The 17,999-nt window shown below is 50.4% G+C and overlaps 7 protein-coding genes across 7 annotated transcripts; 3 read left to right on the top strand and 4 right to left on the bottom strand.

Moving 5' to 3' along the window:
- Nucleotides 1–207: 207 nt before the first annotated feature.
- Nucleotides 208–1,035, bottom strand: BDR25DRAFT_3358 (alpha-L RNA-binding motif-containing protein). The gene is made up of 2 exons (XM_033693050.1): nucleotides 902–1,035; nucleotides 208–845 (listed from the first exon to the last, which is right to left on the bottom strand). Exons 1-2 carry the CDS (start codon nucleotides 1,019–1,021, stop codon nucleotides 396–398), a joined length of 570 nt encoding a protein of 189 aa, XP_033554567.1. The 5' UTR covers nucleotides 1,022–1,035; the 3' UTR covers nucleotides 208–395.
- A 240-nt stretch (nucleotides 1,036–1,275) lies between these two features.
- Nucleotides 1,276–3,235, top strand: BDR25DRAFT_249918 (imidazole glycerol phosphate synthase HisHF). Its single transcript, XM_033686036.1, has 4 exons — nucleotides 1,276–1,439; nucleotides 1,507–2,952; nucleotides 3,006–3,159; nucleotides 3,212–3,235. Exons 1-3 carry the CDS (start codon nucleotides 1,317–1,319, stop codon nucleotides 3,093–3,095), a joined length of 1,659 nt encoding a protein of 552 aa, XP_033554568.1. The 5' UTR covers nucleotides 1,276–1,316; the 3' UTR covers nucleotides 3,096–3,159; nucleotides 3,212–3,235.
- A 2,618-nt stretch (nucleotides 3,236–5,853) lies between these two features.
- BDR25DRAFT_338499 (uncharacterized protein) lies at nucleotides 5,854–6,924 on the bottom strand (the record flags this gene model as incomplete). The annotated part of the gene is made up of 3 exons (XM_033693286.1): nucleotides 5,854–6,152; nucleotides 6,227–6,321; nucleotides 6,399–6,924. The coding sequence occupies 3 exons, from the start codon at nucleotides 6,922–6,924 to the stop codon at nucleotides 5,928–5,930; spliced, it is 846 nt and encodes a 281-aa protein (XP_033554569.1). The 3' UTR covers nucleotides 5,854–5,927.
- A 1,465-nt stretch (nucleotides 6,925–8,389) lies between these two features.
- On the bottom strand, nucleotides 8,390–9,775 carry BDR25DRAFT_275094 (rRNA adenine dimethylase). The gene is made up of 2 exons (XM_033687470.1): nucleotides 9,542–9,775; nucleotides 8,390–9,482 (listed from the first exon to the last, which is right to left on the bottom strand). Exons 1-2 carry the CDS (start codon nucleotides 9,720–9,722, stop codon nucleotides 8,530–8,532), a joined length of 1,134 nt encoding a protein of 377 aa, XP_033554570.1. The 5' UTR covers nucleotides 9,723–9,775; the 3' UTR covers nucleotides 8,390–8,529.
- Nucleotides 9,776–10,540: 765 nt separating this feature from the next.
- BDR25DRAFT_308610 (AP endonuclease) lies at nucleotides 10,541–12,180 on the top strand (the record flags this gene model as incomplete). Its single annotated transcript, XM_033691022.1, has 2 exons — nucleotides 10,541–10,987; nucleotides 11,209–12,180. The coding sequence occupies 2 exons, from the start codon at nucleotides 10,541–10,543 to the stop codon at nucleotides 12,178–12,180; spliced, it is 1,419 nt and encodes a 472-aa protein (XP_033554571.1).
- A 134-nt stretch (nucleotides 12,181–12,314) lies between these two features.
- BDR25DRAFT_348050 (uncharacterized protein) lies at nucleotides 12,315–13,143 on the bottom strand (the record flags this gene model as incomplete). The annotated part of the gene is made up of 6 exons (XM_033694359.1): nucleotides 12,315–12,482; nucleotides 12,536–12,588; nucleotides 12,623–12,674; nucleotides 12,716–12,809; nucleotides 12,848–13,000; nucleotides 13,052–13,143. 6 exons carry the CDS (start codon nucleotides 13,141–13,143, stop codon nucleotides 12,315–12,317), a joined length of 612 nt encoding a protein of 203 aa, XP_033554572.1.
- Nucleotides 13,144–13,212: 69 nt separating this feature from the next.
- Nucleotides 13,213–15,228, top strand: BDR25DRAFT_206461 (FAD/NAD(P)-binding domain-containing protein; the record flags this gene model as incomplete). Its single annotated transcript, XM_033684488.1, has 4 exons — nucleotides 13,213–13,369; nucleotides 13,583–14,369; nucleotides 14,454–14,921; nucleotides 14,967–15,228. The coding sequence occupies 4 exons, from the start codon at nucleotides 13,213–13,215 to the stop codon at nucleotides 15,226–15,228; spliced, it is 1,674 nt and encodes a 557-aa protein (XP_033554573.1).
- Nucleotides 15,229–17,999: the final 2,771 nt, after the last annotated feature.

Consider the following 17,999-nt stretch of genomic DNA (forward strand, 5'->3'; position numbering starts at 1 on the left):
GCCTCGGTAGATATAGAAGGTATGTGATGAGATGCACCGGAGACAGCGGACGGACGACACCGTCCACAACATAGCAGCAAACGGTCTGCCGAGGGGGCAATTTGTCGAGCTAAAGCACTATAGGCAGCGAAATTAAATGCATACCAGCTCTTCGACACTGCCTCTACTGCTCGCAAAACCTTTAATCGCTTCGATCCTATTAGCTCGTGAATACCTAAAACAGTGAGAATGCGAGGGAACGAGTGAGAGATGGAGAAGTTTGGGAAAGTGTCAATCGGCGGCGCATTGCGGTTGAAATCGTTTGTCATGATACCATCGGTTTCGATATTTGAGCCCCTGCGCCGGAAATGCTGCTACCCAGACTCCGTGTCATGCAATGTCGGCGAAACTTCCTTCTAAATCATAGCCAGATCGAAGTCGTCCAGCTTGTCACGGTATTTCATGATGTTCCTCTTTATCTTGGACGAGTCGACCCAGGTGACAAAGTCCTCCATGTTCCTCGTCACGAGAAAGGCCGTATCCGTCACAACTTCGGTCCCCACTCTGACATGTCCTTGTTCAATGAACTTGGTGGCCGCTTGCACGGTATCCGCCATTCTTAACCTCGTCATAACAACAGGTAATCTCCGCCTCGCGAATGCGGATACCGTGACTTTGTGCTCGACGTCGCTAAGCTTTCCCTTGCCTCCTCCACCGGTACCTAGGATGCCCATGTCGAAGAGTTTCTCTAGGAGCAGGTCTTCGTGCTTGCGACGGAAGGGGTCTGATGGATCGAGGTTGGCGAGTCGGTGGGCCAGTTGGCGGAGCGAACCACAGAGGGTGTTGTATTTCCGATAGTCGTCGGGCTGCGTGAGGATTAGCTCAAGGGAACCCAAGGCAAAGAGACAGACGTCATCAATACCTTTTGGATAGCATATCGCCGTATCACAGCAGCATCTCTGTGGTCATTATCGCCTTTGTAAGTAGTAAAGTCGACTTTACGAAGGAGCTTCTGCTCATGAAACTTGAGTTTCCGGACCATGTTGCCGATAAAAGGAGGGCGACGTCGGGTTGGTAGTAAGGGTGAACGCTGTGTCGGGCAAAGCTCAGAGCTTTTTGATGCCAAGCCGCGCTTGCTGTCTTGGGTTTAGATTACGAGTAGTGCCCCTCACGCCCACCTCCCCCCATCCCCCTGCGCCCCTGCGCCTAAACTTCGCCGATCGCGGGGCACCAAAACAAAAAGTAATTCACGGCCTGACTCAGTCTCGACATTAGGACGCTTCACTCTTCAATTCTCTTTCACTCCTTCTCCCTTCCCTTCTATCGTTCCTTTCATCATGCCGACTGTACATCTTCTCGACTATGTCGCTGGCAACGTCCGATCACTCGTCAATGCCATCGAAAAGGTTGGCTACACAGTGGAATGGGTCAAGTCACCCGCCGACGTTCCCTCTGCAGAGGTACCTTTCATCCTTCACCAGGCAAGCAACCACCAATTGACTTGTGCTGATGCAGCCCGCACCCTAGAAACTCATCATCCCCGGTGTCGGCCACTTTGGCCACTGCCTGTCGCAGCTCAACCAGGCAGGCTACGTCGAGCCTATACAAGCACACATTACGGCCGGGAAGCCGTTTATGGGGATATGTGTCGGGCTGCAGGCACTCTTCGAGGGCTCGGAGGAGGACCCAGATGTCAAGGGTCTGGGGTTGATTCCTTCCCAATTGCGGAAATTCCAGGACACGGATAAGAGTGTGCCGCATATTGGTTGGAATTCGGCGAACACCTCGTTGAAGGGAGAGGTCGCCAATGATAGCCTATATGGGCTGCGACCGAGCTCCAAATACTATTACGTTCACTCGTATGCGGCACCCTACCGAGAGGGACAACTGGAGAAGGATGGCTGGAGCGTTGCGACGGCGAGATACGGGGATGAGGAGTTTGTCGGGGCAGTAGCGAAGGATAATATTTTCGCTACCCAATTTCATCCCGAAAAGAGCGGGGCAGCGGGATTGAGGGTCATAAAGGCATTTTTGGAAGGAAGAATATCAGAAAAGCTTCCTGAGAAAGCATCCGCAGCCTCGGCGAAAGAGGGCTTGACAAGAAGAGTCATCGCGTGTCTCGACGTCCGGACAAATGACCATGGAGACCTAGTAGTCACTAAGGGTGACCAATACGACGTTCGAGAAAAAGACGGTCTCAGCAGCGGCGGTGCAGTGAGGAATTTGGGGAAGCCAGTGGAGATGGCAAAAAAATACTACGAGCAAGGAGCCGATGAAGTCACGTTTCTGAATATCACATCCTTCCGCAACTGCCCCGTAGCCGATACGCCGATGCTCGAAATTCTCCGACGAACCAGCGAGACCGTCTTTGTGCCTTTGACAATAGGTGGAGGCATCCGTGATACTGTGGACACGGATGGAACAAAGATTTCAGCCCTAGAAATTGCCACAATGTACTTCAAGTCCGGCGCTGATAAAGTGAGCATTGGGTCTGACGCTGTTACTGCTGCTGAAGAATACTATGCAAGAGGCAAGCTTCTATCAGGTAACACTGCCATAGAAACAATATCCGCAGCCTACGGCAACCAAGCCGTGGTCATCAGTGTCGATCCACGACGCATCTATGTCTCGTCTCCCTCTGCAACATCCCACCACAGCATCAAAACCTCAATCCCAGGCCCGAACGGCGAAGAATACTGCTGGTACCAATGCACTATCAAAGGCGGTAGGGAAGGTCGAGACTTCGATGTCCGGCAGCTCATCACAGCTGTTGAGGCTATGGGTGCCGGAGAAATTCTCCTTAACTGCATTGACAAGGACGGCACAAATAGTGGATTTGATTTAGAGCTGATCAGTGATGTAAAAGCCGCAATCAAGATCCCGGTCATTGCGAGTAGTGGGGCTGGGAACCCTGGTCACTTCGGGGAGGTTTTCGAAAGGACAACGACGGATGCAGCACTAGGTGCTGGTATGGTAGGTCGAGCAAACTTCTAGATCGAATAGGTAAAGGCTAACAGTATACGTAGTTCCACAGAGGAGAATACACTGTACGGCAGGTCAAGGAATACCTGCAAGAACAAGGACAATTGGTACGGCAGTATGAGGAAGCAATATGAAAACATACTCATTGCAAATTCCCGCTCATCTAGTGGATGGGGCACCAAAATTATTCTAGATATGGTATGATATCAAAAACACATCAATCCAAATCCAGCGTCCTTACTATTTCCAGACGCAATGCCGACTTTTATTGCTCACGGCCGAGATATAACATACTATCATATACCGTCGAACATAACACGAGTGGGCTTAATTTATGAAAGATCTTACTTGAACTTGCGAGAGTGTTGAAAGGATGCCAGTTTCTGACATATATTAGACCCTCATCATGTCTTATCGTCAGTCCCAGCATGCAGTCGAAACAGCCCCCATTTCGAAGAATATCTGCCGTGCTGAATTTCGAGTCATCGCCAAAAATTCACATCCCCCAATATTCTTCAAACTTCGATCGTGAACCATTGATGCGTTGTCACATTCATTGACTAACAAACACAACATCTGACTTAGCGCTGTCCGCCTCGAAAGGACACCTTGCCTTCGAACATCACGGTGCGGGGCGATAGCTTGGATTCTGAACACAATCATTTCCGTTTAAGTTCTAGGTGTCTCAGGATACCGGACTTGATTGGATGGGCGCCTGACTTCGAATTGCCCAGATTGAGGCTTGGCGGGGAAGGATTCGAGCTTCGCTGTGAGGCGTCTCAGGCAGCAGGCATGCACAAGACAAAGCAAGGCGCAGTGGCCTCCTGTAGCTGTTTGTGCCATACCACTCGCTCCATTCCCAACTTGCTTACACCCAAAAACTTGCCTGGAGATTGGGAATACAGTGCATCTGATCCCGCATGTTCCTCTACCTCTCGAACCTTTTCACCATGTCCAGCTCCACGCCCAACACTAACGGCGGTCTTCCGTATAGCTCGCGTCCTGCGTACAACACCAACAGCGGTCTACCATACAGTTCGCACCCTCTGTACAAACTCCGCGTCGCTACGATATGGACTGCTATCGCCGGTCTCGTTCTCGATCTTTTCACGGTTGGTACCCTGGAGAATGATTACGACGCTGGCCCGTTTATCGTTTCTCTAATATTGCTTTTTATTTCGTTTGTTTTCTGTCTGCATGATTTAGTCACATATGCGGCGGCGAAGGCGTCGTATGTTTTTACGCTAAGGGATGGGATTGTGCCGGAGGGTTCTGCGACGGGGAGGCCAGCTGCGATATTGGCGGAACCAGAAGCGGAACCAGAACCAGAACCAGAACCATTAGGTTTGGGGGCGAGACAAACGAGAACAGCACAGCGCACTAGATCCTACCCAACCCCAAGCTCAAACCAGCACCCAAACGCAACCAACGCACCTTACAACGCCCTCACAACCTCCCCGCCCCACTACAAATGGCCCTCGAAATTCCTCATCATCATTGACACCCTCCTCACACTCGCCCTCCAATGGCTCTTCTGGGTCACCTTTTTCTTCATTAACAGTGGGTGGCGGAACCGGTATTATGGCGGCAATGTTAGTGTCGTGTTTCAGGCATATGCGAATCTGGCGAATCTGGCGGTTAGTGTGATGCATGCGGTCGCGTTTTGGAAGGAGTTGATGGCGAGGAAGAAGGAAGAGTGGATGAGGGAGATAGAAGAGAGAGGGGATATGAGGGGTTGTGGTAAGTGTGGAGTTATGGATGGATTTGGGGAGGAGCAAGGGGAGAGAGACGGCATCCGTAGGCTTGGCGGTGGTCGTCGTGGATTTGGGGCAGAACAACATCGGACAAGCAATGGATTGCCGAGATCCGGTCACTCCTTCCTTGACCACTTCGCACCCGGAAATAGCAAAATAACACTGCCGAAGTGGGCAGGAGGTCGGAGTGTCGATCGATACACCGATATCATTAACAAGGATCGAGATGTGGAGAACGAGGCTGGGTTAGAAGAAGACGAACCTTTACTCATTACGCCGGACGAGAGCACGACTGAGACCGGTGTTGGAATCGGGGGACCTTCGTCGGGGTATGGGACTATGGAACGCAGCGTGGACAGTGTGAGGAGTGTGACGGAGACGGTGGTGAAGAAGAAGGATAGAGGGAAGAAGAGGGTTGTTGATGTTGAGTGAGGAAGGACCAAAGGGTTGATACTAGCCATCCTGAGCTTGAACAGGGGTGTGGACTGAAAACTGTGCACAGAATGGCGTTGAGAAACGCGTTTTGGAAATTTACCTACCCGCTAATGAGTTTACATTTTTCTTTATCTGCCCGCGTGGTAGAGACTTGCAAGGTTACTTGGCGAGCTGGGATGAGGGAGGTAGATGAAATATGATTCAGAGATACCTTGAATTATATGCCAAAAGGTATTTGGTAGCAGATTTGACATAACCTACTGTTTCCCCCCCCTCATGTGTGAAATAGAGTCACATAACCCTCGCTAGTACGGTGCCTAACTTCGAAACCAGCTCGCACTACCTCGAACTTAGCTCTTCAAATTAACTTATCCCCCCAACCCTCATTTCCTTTCCCAAAGCAGGGTGTATCGATAGATGTCTTTGTCGCATGTGATATTGCGCCCATGCGTTGCACTAGTCACTCATTAGCTCCTCTCTGTACTCTTTCCAGTCGCCCTGGATTCCTCTCGAGCTCCTTAGACCAGACCTTACACTATCGCCCAACTCACCTAGTCTGTCTCTCATCACCTAATTTGAGCTCTGCCCTATTCTTGAACCCTCAATCGGCCTTCGAGATACTGTAAGCCGGAGGTCTCTACGATAGGCTGGCCAATCAACCTTAGGCTTAGCGCCCCACCATACTATATAAATCACGTAGCTCCTCAGGCTCTCAGTCCACAATACATAACTTCTTTTATAAGTAATCCCCTCCTTGCAAGGCTACAGATAGTCTTCTCAAATTGAGCTCACATCTACCTCCTCACTTACCTGCTCGCCTCGTTCAATATCGCTCCCCTGGCGCTCATCATCTTCCACTCTCTTTCCAACTTCTATCAATTTATCTGCAAGCCCAACATCTTCTAGAAATTGCAGGATCATAGTGTGCAGGCTGTAGTAATTGCTCCACTCTGTGATGCGGAAATCTAAGGTTGGGCTTATGGAGAAGATTGTGCTTGCCCACTACGGAACAATTAGCCTTTTTTAGGGGATGGAGGGGGAGTGTGGGAGGGGAATTAACTCAGTTGTGTACTTACCGCAGTACAATGCTCTCTCAGCTCTATGTTGAAAGACACAGAGAAAGGCATTTCTTTTACACTATTGATGATTTCTCGGACGAACTTTCCATCAGCTGCGGGGGCGTCAGTTAGTTACCTCGTGCCCACCTATCCCCAACCACGGCAGGAACACTGAGCAAATCAGACTTACATGTCTGAACCTCACACTTGAACGTCTCCGACAGCGGCACGTGATCACAATGACAAGCCGAAATCGTCTCCACCACCATCAACTCCCTCAAACCCCCCCTATCAATCTCGGGTGGTATCGACCAGACAAATTTCTCGAAGTCTAGCCCTAGTTTCGGCAGCAAAAAAGTCGGCGCGCACATCCTTCGCATATCCTTGAAGGCCGCCCCAAACCTAGCTCTATCTCCATCCTCACCGCTCTTGGCATGCCCCCTTAGCCGGCCGATATCGAAAATCGCTAGGTGGAACAGTCTCGGTAATGCTTCCTGCCTTAGCAATCTGGATGTCTGGGCGATTGCGAAAATGGAAGGACGACTGATTGCAGGGACTGTAGTTAGGAAGTTACAACATGCGTCTCTGCAGCGGACGACGATTTCAGCGTCTGTGAAGAGGAGAGTGTAGATTTGGTCGCGGATGGGATATGGGAGGCCCAGAATGTCGGGCTCGTTGGCGGAGAGGATGGGGAGTTGGGGGATTAGAAGGGACATTAGTGGATTGGTTGGTTATGCACGATCCGGGATTGTTGAGAGAAATTGTAGTATTGCTTAGGTGATTGGCGATCTACAAGCGTTATCGCATTTGTGGGATTCCCTCTTGTCGTGAAGTTCATTACGCACAGGATATGCGAGGGACAAGTATTGATACGGATGGGTAATATATAGTCGTGACTTCTCCGCCAACCCCTGCTCGGTTTAGGGCAAGTGCGGCTATGCTCAATCCTTGCAACATTTGTTGCAACATGTGAGCGAGGCTGTCCTTCAGGCCAATCTAGGAAATTTCCCGACTACATACAATTAAATTGGCAGAAATCACGCCAGGCAAACGCAATCTAGTAACCAGATTCAACACCCCCACTCCCACACTTCGAGGTAAACTTGACCTCATCTACGCACCTCTCCACCCCTTCCCTTAACTCAATCACCTCCCCACCAACGTTTTATTCCCCCAAACTTTCCGCTCTCCGCCACTGCATCCTGTGCACCACAACCTGGGGCCTCTGGCCCTCAAAATCTCTTTCCCCAGCACCGCACGCTTCACAGGCTTCCCGTCATCGTAAGATAAGTCAAGTCGTAGCGGTGCGCCGCGCAATAATGCCAGGTCTCCGTTGAATTGACACGGTGCCAGTAGGAGAGGCGGGCAGCGCTGGTAAGAAGTTAGTATGTTTCGGTGTGGCGGAGTGGTTGCTGTTGGTTACAGTGAGGTCAGCGAAGGTTTTGGTGTAGCAGTCTTTTTCAAGGCTAGCGGTTAGGTTGAGGGTGTGGATGATAGACTCTGCTGAATGGGAGTTGATGCTATTGGATCTGCAGTGTTTAAGGGTAAGGTGGAGGGTGAGTTAGAGTTGAGATTCTGGATTGGGCGGGAAAGGGAATGAGAAAATGGTAATGTGAAGATGGGGGGGCATTCTAGAATGAATGACTTTTACACAAGATGACCAATCTTGTTATAGCTAAAATTCGCATAAGGGGATTGGGATTCAAGACAGAATTTGACGCCGGAGGTCTGCAGGTAAATAAGCTATGGAGCACTTATCCTAAGCGTTTAGGTAGCTTCCAGGATACCCCAAAAACGACCGGACTAGAACTAGGTTCGGGGTCCCGCAGGCGTAAATTGCTGATCTGAAGTGACCAGACCACATTTTCCCTGGCACCAAGCTTGCCGGAGCGAGATGACGCAGATTATCTAAGATTAGTTATTTGGATCGACGTCTCGCGAGTGCATGTGGGGCTTCCACGGCGGCTAGGATGCATCCGCAATATCGTCAGTGCTAGTAGCTGTAACTGTAAGCGTGAGCACTGCGTCGACATGTATTGTACTTGTGGTATTGTACAATACATTACAGGTATTACCCCATTTTCCCTTTGACTTGAGCTGGCATGGGAAAATACAAGCAGATAGTACCTCAGAACTTCACAGATTTCGTAGATGGGGTGGTGAAATGTTTCTCTATGTCCCATCCACTGCCATAAACACCTGCGCTAATGCCGCGTTTTTGGTATGCCCTGATGCCAACAGATCCCATAAGCCACCTCTGGACTCCATAAAATGAATGCGAGATTCTATCCATCTCTTTGACCTTGCCCACTGGTTGCCTCTTAACTGAAGTGAATGCCCTCCTGATTAAACGCATACAGCAGCTTCAAGAAGTCGCCCTCATCACACATCCTTGCCCGTTTCTCAGCCAGTTTCGTCTCATCTTCCAACACCTTTCTTATCTTCTCCTTAACCAGGTCTGTCACTTTACCTCTTGATTTCTTGCCAAGAGTGCCCTTCTTTTTCTCCTCTGCAAAGAAATTGGGGACTTCATCTCCGTCTTCGTCAACGTCCATGATACCATTCCACTCTTCCTCTTCCTCGGCGCTGGCTGTGTCGGTGTCCATATTCTCGATTTCACCTTCTCCAGCAGCTGGTCCATCGTGGAGCGGGATGTCGTTTTGGGCACACCAGAGCCTGTAGTTCCTAACCAACATATCTATGACCGCACTCGTGCCCAGAAATGCCGCCCTCAGCGTCCTGTTCTTCCGCACGAAACATACTCTCAGCAGCCCATCCCATTCCTCATAGCTTATTTGCGGCCGCGGGTTCTTAGGTTCGATTCGCACGACATTCGACTCGACCTGGGGTGGGGGATTGAAATTGTTTCGTCCGACTTTCATAACGTGGCTGATCTTTGCCCACATCTGCGCGTTGACTGAGAGGCGCGAGTAGAGTTTTTCGCCGGGTTTGGCGAACAAACGCATGGCGAATTCGCGCTGGAACATGAGGACGCAACACCGGGGTGGCCGTGGCAGGCTCAATAGCTTGAAGACCAAGGGCGAGGAGATCTGATAGGGGGTGTTGGAGATACAGACATCAAAGTAGGGCAGTTCCGTCTTGATGACATCTCCGAGTAGGACCTTCAATCTTTGGCCTTCGGGTGTACCTTGGACACGCTTCGTGAGCTCGGCAGCCATGCGCGGATCCATTTCTACCGCAGTCACGGATTTTGCGGCTTTGAGTATGAGGACTGTGAGGTTGCCCGTTCCGGGACCGACTTCGAGGACGTGGTCTGAAAAAGTAGACCGAAATTAGCGTTTGGGCATTGATAAAATCATGACATATACGCACCAGATTGCTTCAGATTCGCTTTCTGCACGATGGCACTTGCTACACCCGGATTCTTTAATATATGCTGTCCGAGATCTGTGTTCATCTTGAATATCGAGTTCGCTGTCGCGCTTTTTGCAGCGGGTTTGGCGTAGGGTGAGCTTTCAGCGCCGCCATGGTTCTTCCGTTTGGCTTTTGGCATTGTGATAGAGGGAGAGGAAGAAGATAGGAGCTGGAAGAGGGTGTGTCGAGCAGAATTGAGTTGGTCGAATTCTTGGTGTCTTGGCTGATTTCGCTGACATGGAAATTTGGTTTTTAGATTTGATGATAAGATAAGATGGTGGGGTCGGGTACAGAGGCACGTGAGCGGGCGTCGGCGCTCGGAGTTTGGGACGCGTTTCCAGCCAGCCAGTCATTTGCGTTTCACCTTTACCTTCACCTTCACCTTCACCTTCACCTTCACCTTCACCTTCACCTTCACCTTCACCTTCACCTTCACCTTCGCCTTCGCCTTCATCTCCGCCCAATTGTGGCCTTGTCTTCACCGCCATATATTGGACTGCATGGTACGGTATAATATCTTCACTCCTCTTTCTCTCTCCTTGTCACGCACTATCCCCTCGTTCCCTCGGCGCACCTTCTTCAGTCGCCTCTCCTCATCAAGTCCATTAGCTGGGCAGATTCATCACCATAACGCCTTAGAGCAGTGCAAATCGCTCCGGTGGTCGCAATTGTGCTCGCTCTTCTCGGGCTCTTTGATCCGATTGAATTGGCGACGGCGATCACTGATAGCGACACCAGGCCCAAGAACGAACCCCGGGCCGGAAGCGCAAGAGAGCCGTCGCAACTACCCTAAACGTAACGGCTCTACCACGTACTGCAAAGCAATCGCTCACCCTCAATCTCACAGCAGACCTCCTTCATTTACACTCGAACCCTCGCCACCTCCGTCGCACCTACACCACACTAACTTTCCCTCCTGCACTACCGCATTCGAATAGTCTCATACCCGCGACCCCAATGGCTCCCTCTCGGGAATCATCGTCGCTATCCTCTCTTTCCCCTCCTCCAGAGGATATCAGATCCCAAACAAGCCATGACAGTCCAGCCCAGGAGGCTGAGGCCGAAGTTGAGCTCGTGGCTAAGACTGCTGGCAATAGACGAGGGCAGAAGCGCAAGGTAGAGACTACCCTGAAGAATTCCAAGCGCGTGAAGAAGGCAATCAAATACGAAGAGGACGCCGAATCTGAGGCTAAGGAGCCGCCCAAGCACAAGGGACTGTCTACAAAGAAGGCGAGGGTAGAGGAAGCTTCAGTTGATGAAGTCATGGCCGAAGCTGAAGAAGGTAATGACGGTGGCGCGAAAGTCAAGAAAGTGCAGCGCAAGCGCACCACGAGCAAGAAACAGACCAATCTTGCCGCCCTCGAGCAGAGGACTCTGGATACTAAACTTCGCGTTGGTGCGCATGTGAGCATCGCAGGAGGTAAGGACTACAATTACACCCGTCCAGATTGTTGTCATGCTGCATACTCCACATTCAAGATCATAGGCTGACTCTTCACGGGACGAAAATTAGGTGTCCATAACTCAATCCCCAACCTCGTTACCATAGGGTGCGTATTCGTCCTCCCTAAGGCCCCCCCCCGCTAACACAAGTCAGCGCAAATGCATTCGCACTTTTTCTGAAGAGTCAGCGCAAATGGGACAATCCCCCAATGGATCCCGAGCATGGAGCACTCTTCATCGACGGCTGCAAGAAACACGGCATCGATCCCGCTGATTCTTGTCTACCACACGGCTCCTACCTTGTCAACCTTGCACATCCAGAGGAATCACGAAAGAAACAAGCCTACGACTCCTTCCATGACGATCTGACTCGATGTCACAAGCTTGGTATTCGTCTCTATAACTTTCATCCCGGCAACTGCAATGCCACGACTCGCGAAGATGGCATCCGTCTCATCGCCGAACACATCAATACCGCGCACAAAGACCCCGCCACTGGCTCCGTAGTCGCCGTCTTGGAAACCATGGCCTCACTCGGCAACACCATCGGCGGGACTTTCAAAGACCTCGCTGAAGTCATCAACTTGGTAAACAACAAGAAGCGTGTAGGTGTCTGCCTCGACACGTGCCATATCTTTGCTGCAGGATACGATCTCCGAACCCCAGATGCTTACGCAGAAACTATGAGCACATTTGACGAGGTCATTGGATTGAAGTATCTGAAAGCACTGCATATGAACGATAGCAAATCGCCCTTCACCTCATATCGCGATCTCCACGCCCAAATCGGCACTGGCTATCTCGGTCTCCGCGCATTCCACAACATCGTCAATGATGAGCGTCTTCATGGGCTACCTATGGTCCTGGAGACTCCTATTGATTCGAAGGATGGGAAGGGAAAGAAGATCGAGGATAAGAGTATCTGGGCACGCGAAATCAAGTTATTGGAGAAGTTGGTGGGTATGGATGTTGAGAGCGAAGAGTTCCAGAAATTGGAAGCTGAACTACAGGATCGGGGCAAGTCGGAGAGGGAGAGGGTTGGAGATCAGGTTGAGAGGAAGAAGGCGAAGGCTAAGGGCATGAAAGAGAAGGGCAAGGGAAAAGCGAAGAGCAAGAAGGCGGATAGCGAGGACGAGACTAGTGATGAGGAGTGAGGTGATTTATTCTCGATTGGTCTGAATATTGGGGACTTGCGCTAACGGCAACTTCGGATTCGGCTCTAGACACCACGTCGGCCATTTCAGCTTCTGGCTGTGATCTCGCCGTCTGACATCTGAGCTGAGTTCCATCATCTAGATTTTTTGTTATCTTGGAAAAAGTCTTTCGGTAAAGCGTTTTGGATGGTGGCGGATTTATGGTCGCACCTCATACTGGACTGGCTGAGCTCTTGGAGATTCAAAGTGAGGCAGGCATCTGCATTTGAAATAGCACTGAATAGGGAGTTGAAAGGTCCTGACTCATTCGACCTTTCGCGGCCACCGCCCCGATACTAGATTATATGAAATATACGATCATGTCATCAGAGCCGTCCATTGCATCTCTCTCCAGATGGCGCATCCTGGCTCAGAACAGGCACCACGACACTACCGGACTGACGTCGCCGGCAACGATTCAGACCACTACCCAAGTCAGGAATCCGGAGTGAGGTCTGAATCATTACTGATCATGGTTAGCCGCAGCGGGAATTACGAACGTTGTGAGCGGAGAACGTACGGTTAGGAAAGTCGAAACGTTATGCCTCGGCTTGCCCCGCACTCCCAACTCCCATTCATCCCACCCCCTTCTTCTAGCGTCAGCACCAGGACAAGCGTGGAATTTCACACTGCAAGCTCGCTCGATTTGAAATTTAGGCATTCGGGTGGGACCAATTGGTGGTTAGATATAGGGGGATCCAGTTGAAACTGACGATCGGTGGTCTTTTTAAGGAAGTGTTTGTTCAATGAGTGCAGCCAAGTACCATGGCGAATGATTAAGCTCCAAGGTTGTCAGTGTGACCTGTAGATATAGGCGTCGTGTAGGAATGACCTATGGCCCATCGTTTCACTTCCTTGATCCCTTTCCTTCTCTCTTTTCATCTTGGATATTCCAATCCCGGCAAATCCTTTAATCTCTCTCATCACCCCCGGTTCTCTTATTCCCCAACAAATCCACAGCTTTTAATTTTAGGATATGTTTGTCTGCCTGTAATGGCTTCAATCCCCAAGAGTTCCATAAGTGGAACGGAAGGCGATACTACCGTTCCCAGGCAATACGATGTTATCGTTGTTGGAGCTGGGTTTTCTGGGATTTCGAATCTGCATCGGTTGAGGAATGATGGGTTGAAGGTGCATGTGTTTGAAGCAGGTAGGTAAAATCGCATGCTCGGATTGCTTTCAACAGGTTACCGTCGTTCATTTCCATGCCCTAAAGTTGTTTGTATTTGAGTTTTACTACACTTTTATCCGCTCCTCGACCGTATCTTTCTGCTCCTGTTCATCTCAAAACTGTCTATCTTCCGCATACAACCTCCCCCAAGTTTCTCCTCCACACCACACTAAGAAATCAACCCTTACCCAGGTTCCGATTTCGGCGGCGTATGGTACTGGAACCGCTACCCCGGCGCCCGCGTTGACTCCGAAACGCCATTCTACCAACTCAACATCCCCTCTGCCTACAAATCCTGGAACTTCTCCAGCCGCTTCCCCGACCACCGCGAACTCCGCAAATACATGGCCCATTTAGACTCCACACTCGACCTACGAAAAGACGTGAGTTTCAACTCCCGCGTGAATAGCGCGACCTGGAATAAAGACCGCAGGGACTGGACCGTGACCGCGGAGGGAGGGGAAACCGCGTCAGCGCGGTGGCTGATTCTTGCGACGGGGTTGTTGCATCGACGGCATTATCCCGAGTTTCCTGGATTGAAGGGTTATAAGGGTGTGATACACCATTCTGGTTTCTGGCCCGAGGATTTAAGTGTTAAAGGGAAGAAGGTAGCTATCATTGGTGCCGGCGCGACATCCGTTCAAATCGTACAGGAACTAGCCAAAGAAGCAGGACAGCTTACTATGCTGATGCGTCGACCCTCGTATTGTCTTCCCATGGGGCAACGCAAGTTTACAGAAGAAGAGCAGACGGGGTGGAAGGGGTATTACCCTAGCTTGTTCAGCATGGGAAGGAATTCTGCGGTGGGGTTCCCAACGACGAGGACGCAGTTAAGAGTGCAAGATGTGCCTGAGGAAGAGAGGGAGGGCTATTTTGAGGAGATTTGGGGGAGTGGAGGATTTCAGTTTCTGTTGAGAAATTATAGTAATGTTATGTTGGATAAGGAGGCGAATAAGGTTGTCTACGATTTTTGGAAAAGGTGGGTACTGAACCTATTCCCCCCGCAACAACACCAATCCTCAGATAGAACCAAGCAGCTCGCTGACCGAAATACCCGCTTCAGGAAAATCCGAGAGAGATTAACAGATCCCGGAAAACAAGCTCTCATGGCCCCAGACACGGCCCCCTACTACTTCGGTACCAAGCGCTGCCCGCTCGAAAACGACTACTACGAAATGCTCAACAAACCTAATGTCTCCATCATCGACCTTAATGTCAACCCCATCTCTACCTTCACGCCTGGCGGCATCCAACTCTCCGGCGAGGCCCAGGCGCGAGACTTCGATTACGTTATCCTAGCCACGGGCTTCGACTCATTCACGGGATCGCTAACGCACATGGGGCTGAAAAACAAAGACGGTGTGGATATAAAAGATGTTTGGAAAGACGGTGTGAAGACATATCTAGGCATGATGATTCACGGTTTCCCAAATGCGTTTATGGTATACTCACCACAAGCACCTACCGCGCTATCAAATGGTCCCACCATCTTAGAAGCTCAGACTGATTTTATATGTGATACTATCACCTCGTTAATTGCGCAATCGTCTGCTTCTACTACTTCCCCCAACACTAGCACCGGCGCGGAGGGTATGAAAGCACTAACGGGAGCGCCTGTCATCGAACCCACCCTAGAGTCGGAAACAGAGTGGAAGGATATGATAAATGCTATGAACCAACATACGCTGTATCCGTTTACGAGTTCGTGGTGGACTGGTGGGAATATACCGGGGAAGAAGGCCGAGAACATGACGTTTGTGGGCGGGATTGATGTTTATGAACGTGAGTGTAGGGAGAGGATGAAGGGGTGGAGGGGTTGGGACGTTGCTGCTGGTTGAGTCTTGAGGTTCGAATGCGACGACCGGGGCTCCGGATGTATTGGTGTGCTTTCAGGTTTGGTGTCGGATGTCAGTGTTGATGGTGGAAATAAAAGGATATGGAGGGATGGGGTCGGAGTGGGGATTATGTATTACTGTATCGTTCTCCAACTCATTTGGCTGGCAGGGGAATATAACTCCGTGGCGTGTAGATCACCTTCAGCATGCAAGCGCAGACCACGGAACTTGGCCAGGACGGAATTGATCAGTTATACCCTTTCCGGAATCGAGGAATTTGTTAAGAGAATGCCAATTTCTACCCTAAATCAGGTCCTTGTCGTGTTCTTTCGTAAGTGCCAGTATGCATAAGATACTCGCGCAGTTGAGGTAAGCAGCATGGCGTAGAAGGAGTACGTCAGCTCTTGCGGATGCTCCGCTGGCGTAGGAGCGGCCTGCACTATTAACGCCACGACCCGTACTTTCCCTCATCCTTATACTTAGGTAGCTGCCGGCAGTATCCCAACAGGGAGCAGGACAAAAGAGCTGTGATCTGACAAGTCGTGGGGCAATTCCTACTCGCTCAGTGGCCTTCCGATGCATACTGCCCCAAATTTCTCTCACGCGACGACGGTCCCTCTAACTGTATGGGTACGCTCACTCAGCAAGCAAGGAGGCTTTAGAGTCAGATGTCTGGTATGATTGTCTATAAATCGGTAGAAGGAATGTGGGGCACGTTATCGTTGATTCCATTAAAGTTCAGTCGAACCCTGTCCCGTGGTCGTCTGCTCCGTTGATGAGCAAGTCTTCCTTTTACCACTACCCGGACTCTTATATTTCCTTTTAAAGACTCCGCAAGTCCTCCTTTTATACTCATATCCATATAGAATCTCGCAGCTGTTATCAGCTATCAAGGTGAACGGCATGCTAGAAAAGAACCGAGGGATCTCGGCGCAACTGCTTAGGAAGCTGGAATTTTTGTCCATGTTATCGCAGAATACTGATATCCGTTGTCTTTCGGGCAAATACACACGGTACGTAGGACAATCTGTTCGTTTGATCGAGGATGTAATGTCGCAAACGCAGAAAAGTTTCACGCTTGGAAGGATATTTGTGCCTTGGCATTGATTACGTAACAGTTCCCTTACGATCCTCCTCACATCGCCCTTCAGACTCTCAACGTCACTACAATCGAACTGTATCAATTCAAGATACATTCATTCGCCTCACTCTATCATAATTTTGCAGCCCATTCTGTGCCCGCCTTTTGTGTCTGATTATAGGATCCAGGTAACTCCTCATCTCATGCCAAGTCCTCGCAATGGCTCCATTCGACGAACGACCCCATTCCCCTCGAAATGACAGACTTCATTGCATGCAGCATGACTCGTGGGTGGCCTCCATACGGATTGATGCAGAAGTTGTTCATCAGCTCAATCTAAATGCCTTACATCCTTTTTCGGGGCCCACTTTCCTTGCCTAGATTATGGTTCCTTGACGAATCCATCTCTCCGAATCCCGGACGCGGTTCAGTGACTGCCCGAAAGATCTCACTTGGTGGGGTCAAAACTTCGAACACCACCGTTGGTTGAGCTCAAGCTTGATATAGCTAGATACTTACTGGACTATTCTAAGGAGATATTTTCGTCCGAGTCTTGATTGACGGAAGCTACCTTATGTTCGAACATAGCACCTTCCGCTTATACTTTTCCCTACCGTAAGGAAGTCTCAAAGGTGTGTCTGGCCAGTCTTGCCTCCCAGCTCATGCATGCACCAATGCCATCCAAGGGCCAAAGTAATGTCCGAGAAATACCGCCAGGGCTGGAGAGAGGGTCACTCCGCCTCCGATATGCATGCATCTCGTTTCGACATCTCCCATGCTTCGTCGGACGGAATGTCGGGCCTTTGAACCATCAACTCCCACCAAACTTTGGCGCACCTAAGCCAAAGGCCCTGTGGCGTTGATGGCGGCTACAACGCCACAATCTTGATGACCCCTGTTCCATCACGAAGGACTTTAATGCCCTGTAGTCAACACAGAATCTGTCCACCTCGAGTATCGTGGAGGCCAGTGAAGGACAGCCCGCTGCGAGAATCAGCTCTTACACATTCATCTCCTGCATACATACCTTCCGGGGTCTTCACGTCCACTGCAATAGATGTTAGGAGGTGCGACTTCCGGGCCGAAATCGGGTCGGAACTGGGCGGTTCTCTAATATTTCCATTGTGAGCTGGAGGAATGTTCCTGCGTATCTAGTTGGACGCCTATCTTGTTCCCGTCTTTGACCTCAGCAGTTTGTTGCATTTATGTAAGACTAATGCGTCCTTTCGCGAAAGATCGTTCGCAGACTGACCAAGATTAGAGGCACATTTGCTTCGGCATCCCTTGACCGATGTGACGGGATTTCGACCCTCAAGTCATCTGCTTGGAATCGATAGGCCAAAGTGTGAGCAGATGCGACGATCATGAACCTCCGTGGCGCTTTAGTGCTGCACCCCATCTCTCCACGAATCCTTCGTTTGATGACCTCAAGAGAAACATGCTTATCTATTACTCCTTGCTAGGCTCGTCCCGGTGCCGCGCGCGACTCCTGCACAGGCTTATTAAAAGAAGTAGCATGGCGGCTACCCGACAGCCAGCGTCGGAGATAACGTCTCTCTAATCATTTGCCCGCTCATCTCATTCAAAAACCTACTACAACATAACCCTTAACATAGCGAGGCGCATCGGCAGCCAGCCCAGGAGACTGGAGGAAAACTATTGTTTGGGAGTCAGGCGTGAGATAAGAAATTGA

Source organism: Lindgomyces ingoldianus (genome assembly GCF_010093535.1).
Source record: "Lindgomyces ingoldianus strain ATCC 200398 unplaced genomic scaffold BDR25scaffold_1, whole genome shotgun sequence".
Taxonomy (NCBI): Eukaryota; Fungi; Ascomycota; class Dothideomycetes; order Pleosporales; family Lindgomycetaceae; genus Lindgomyces; species Lindgomyces ingoldianus.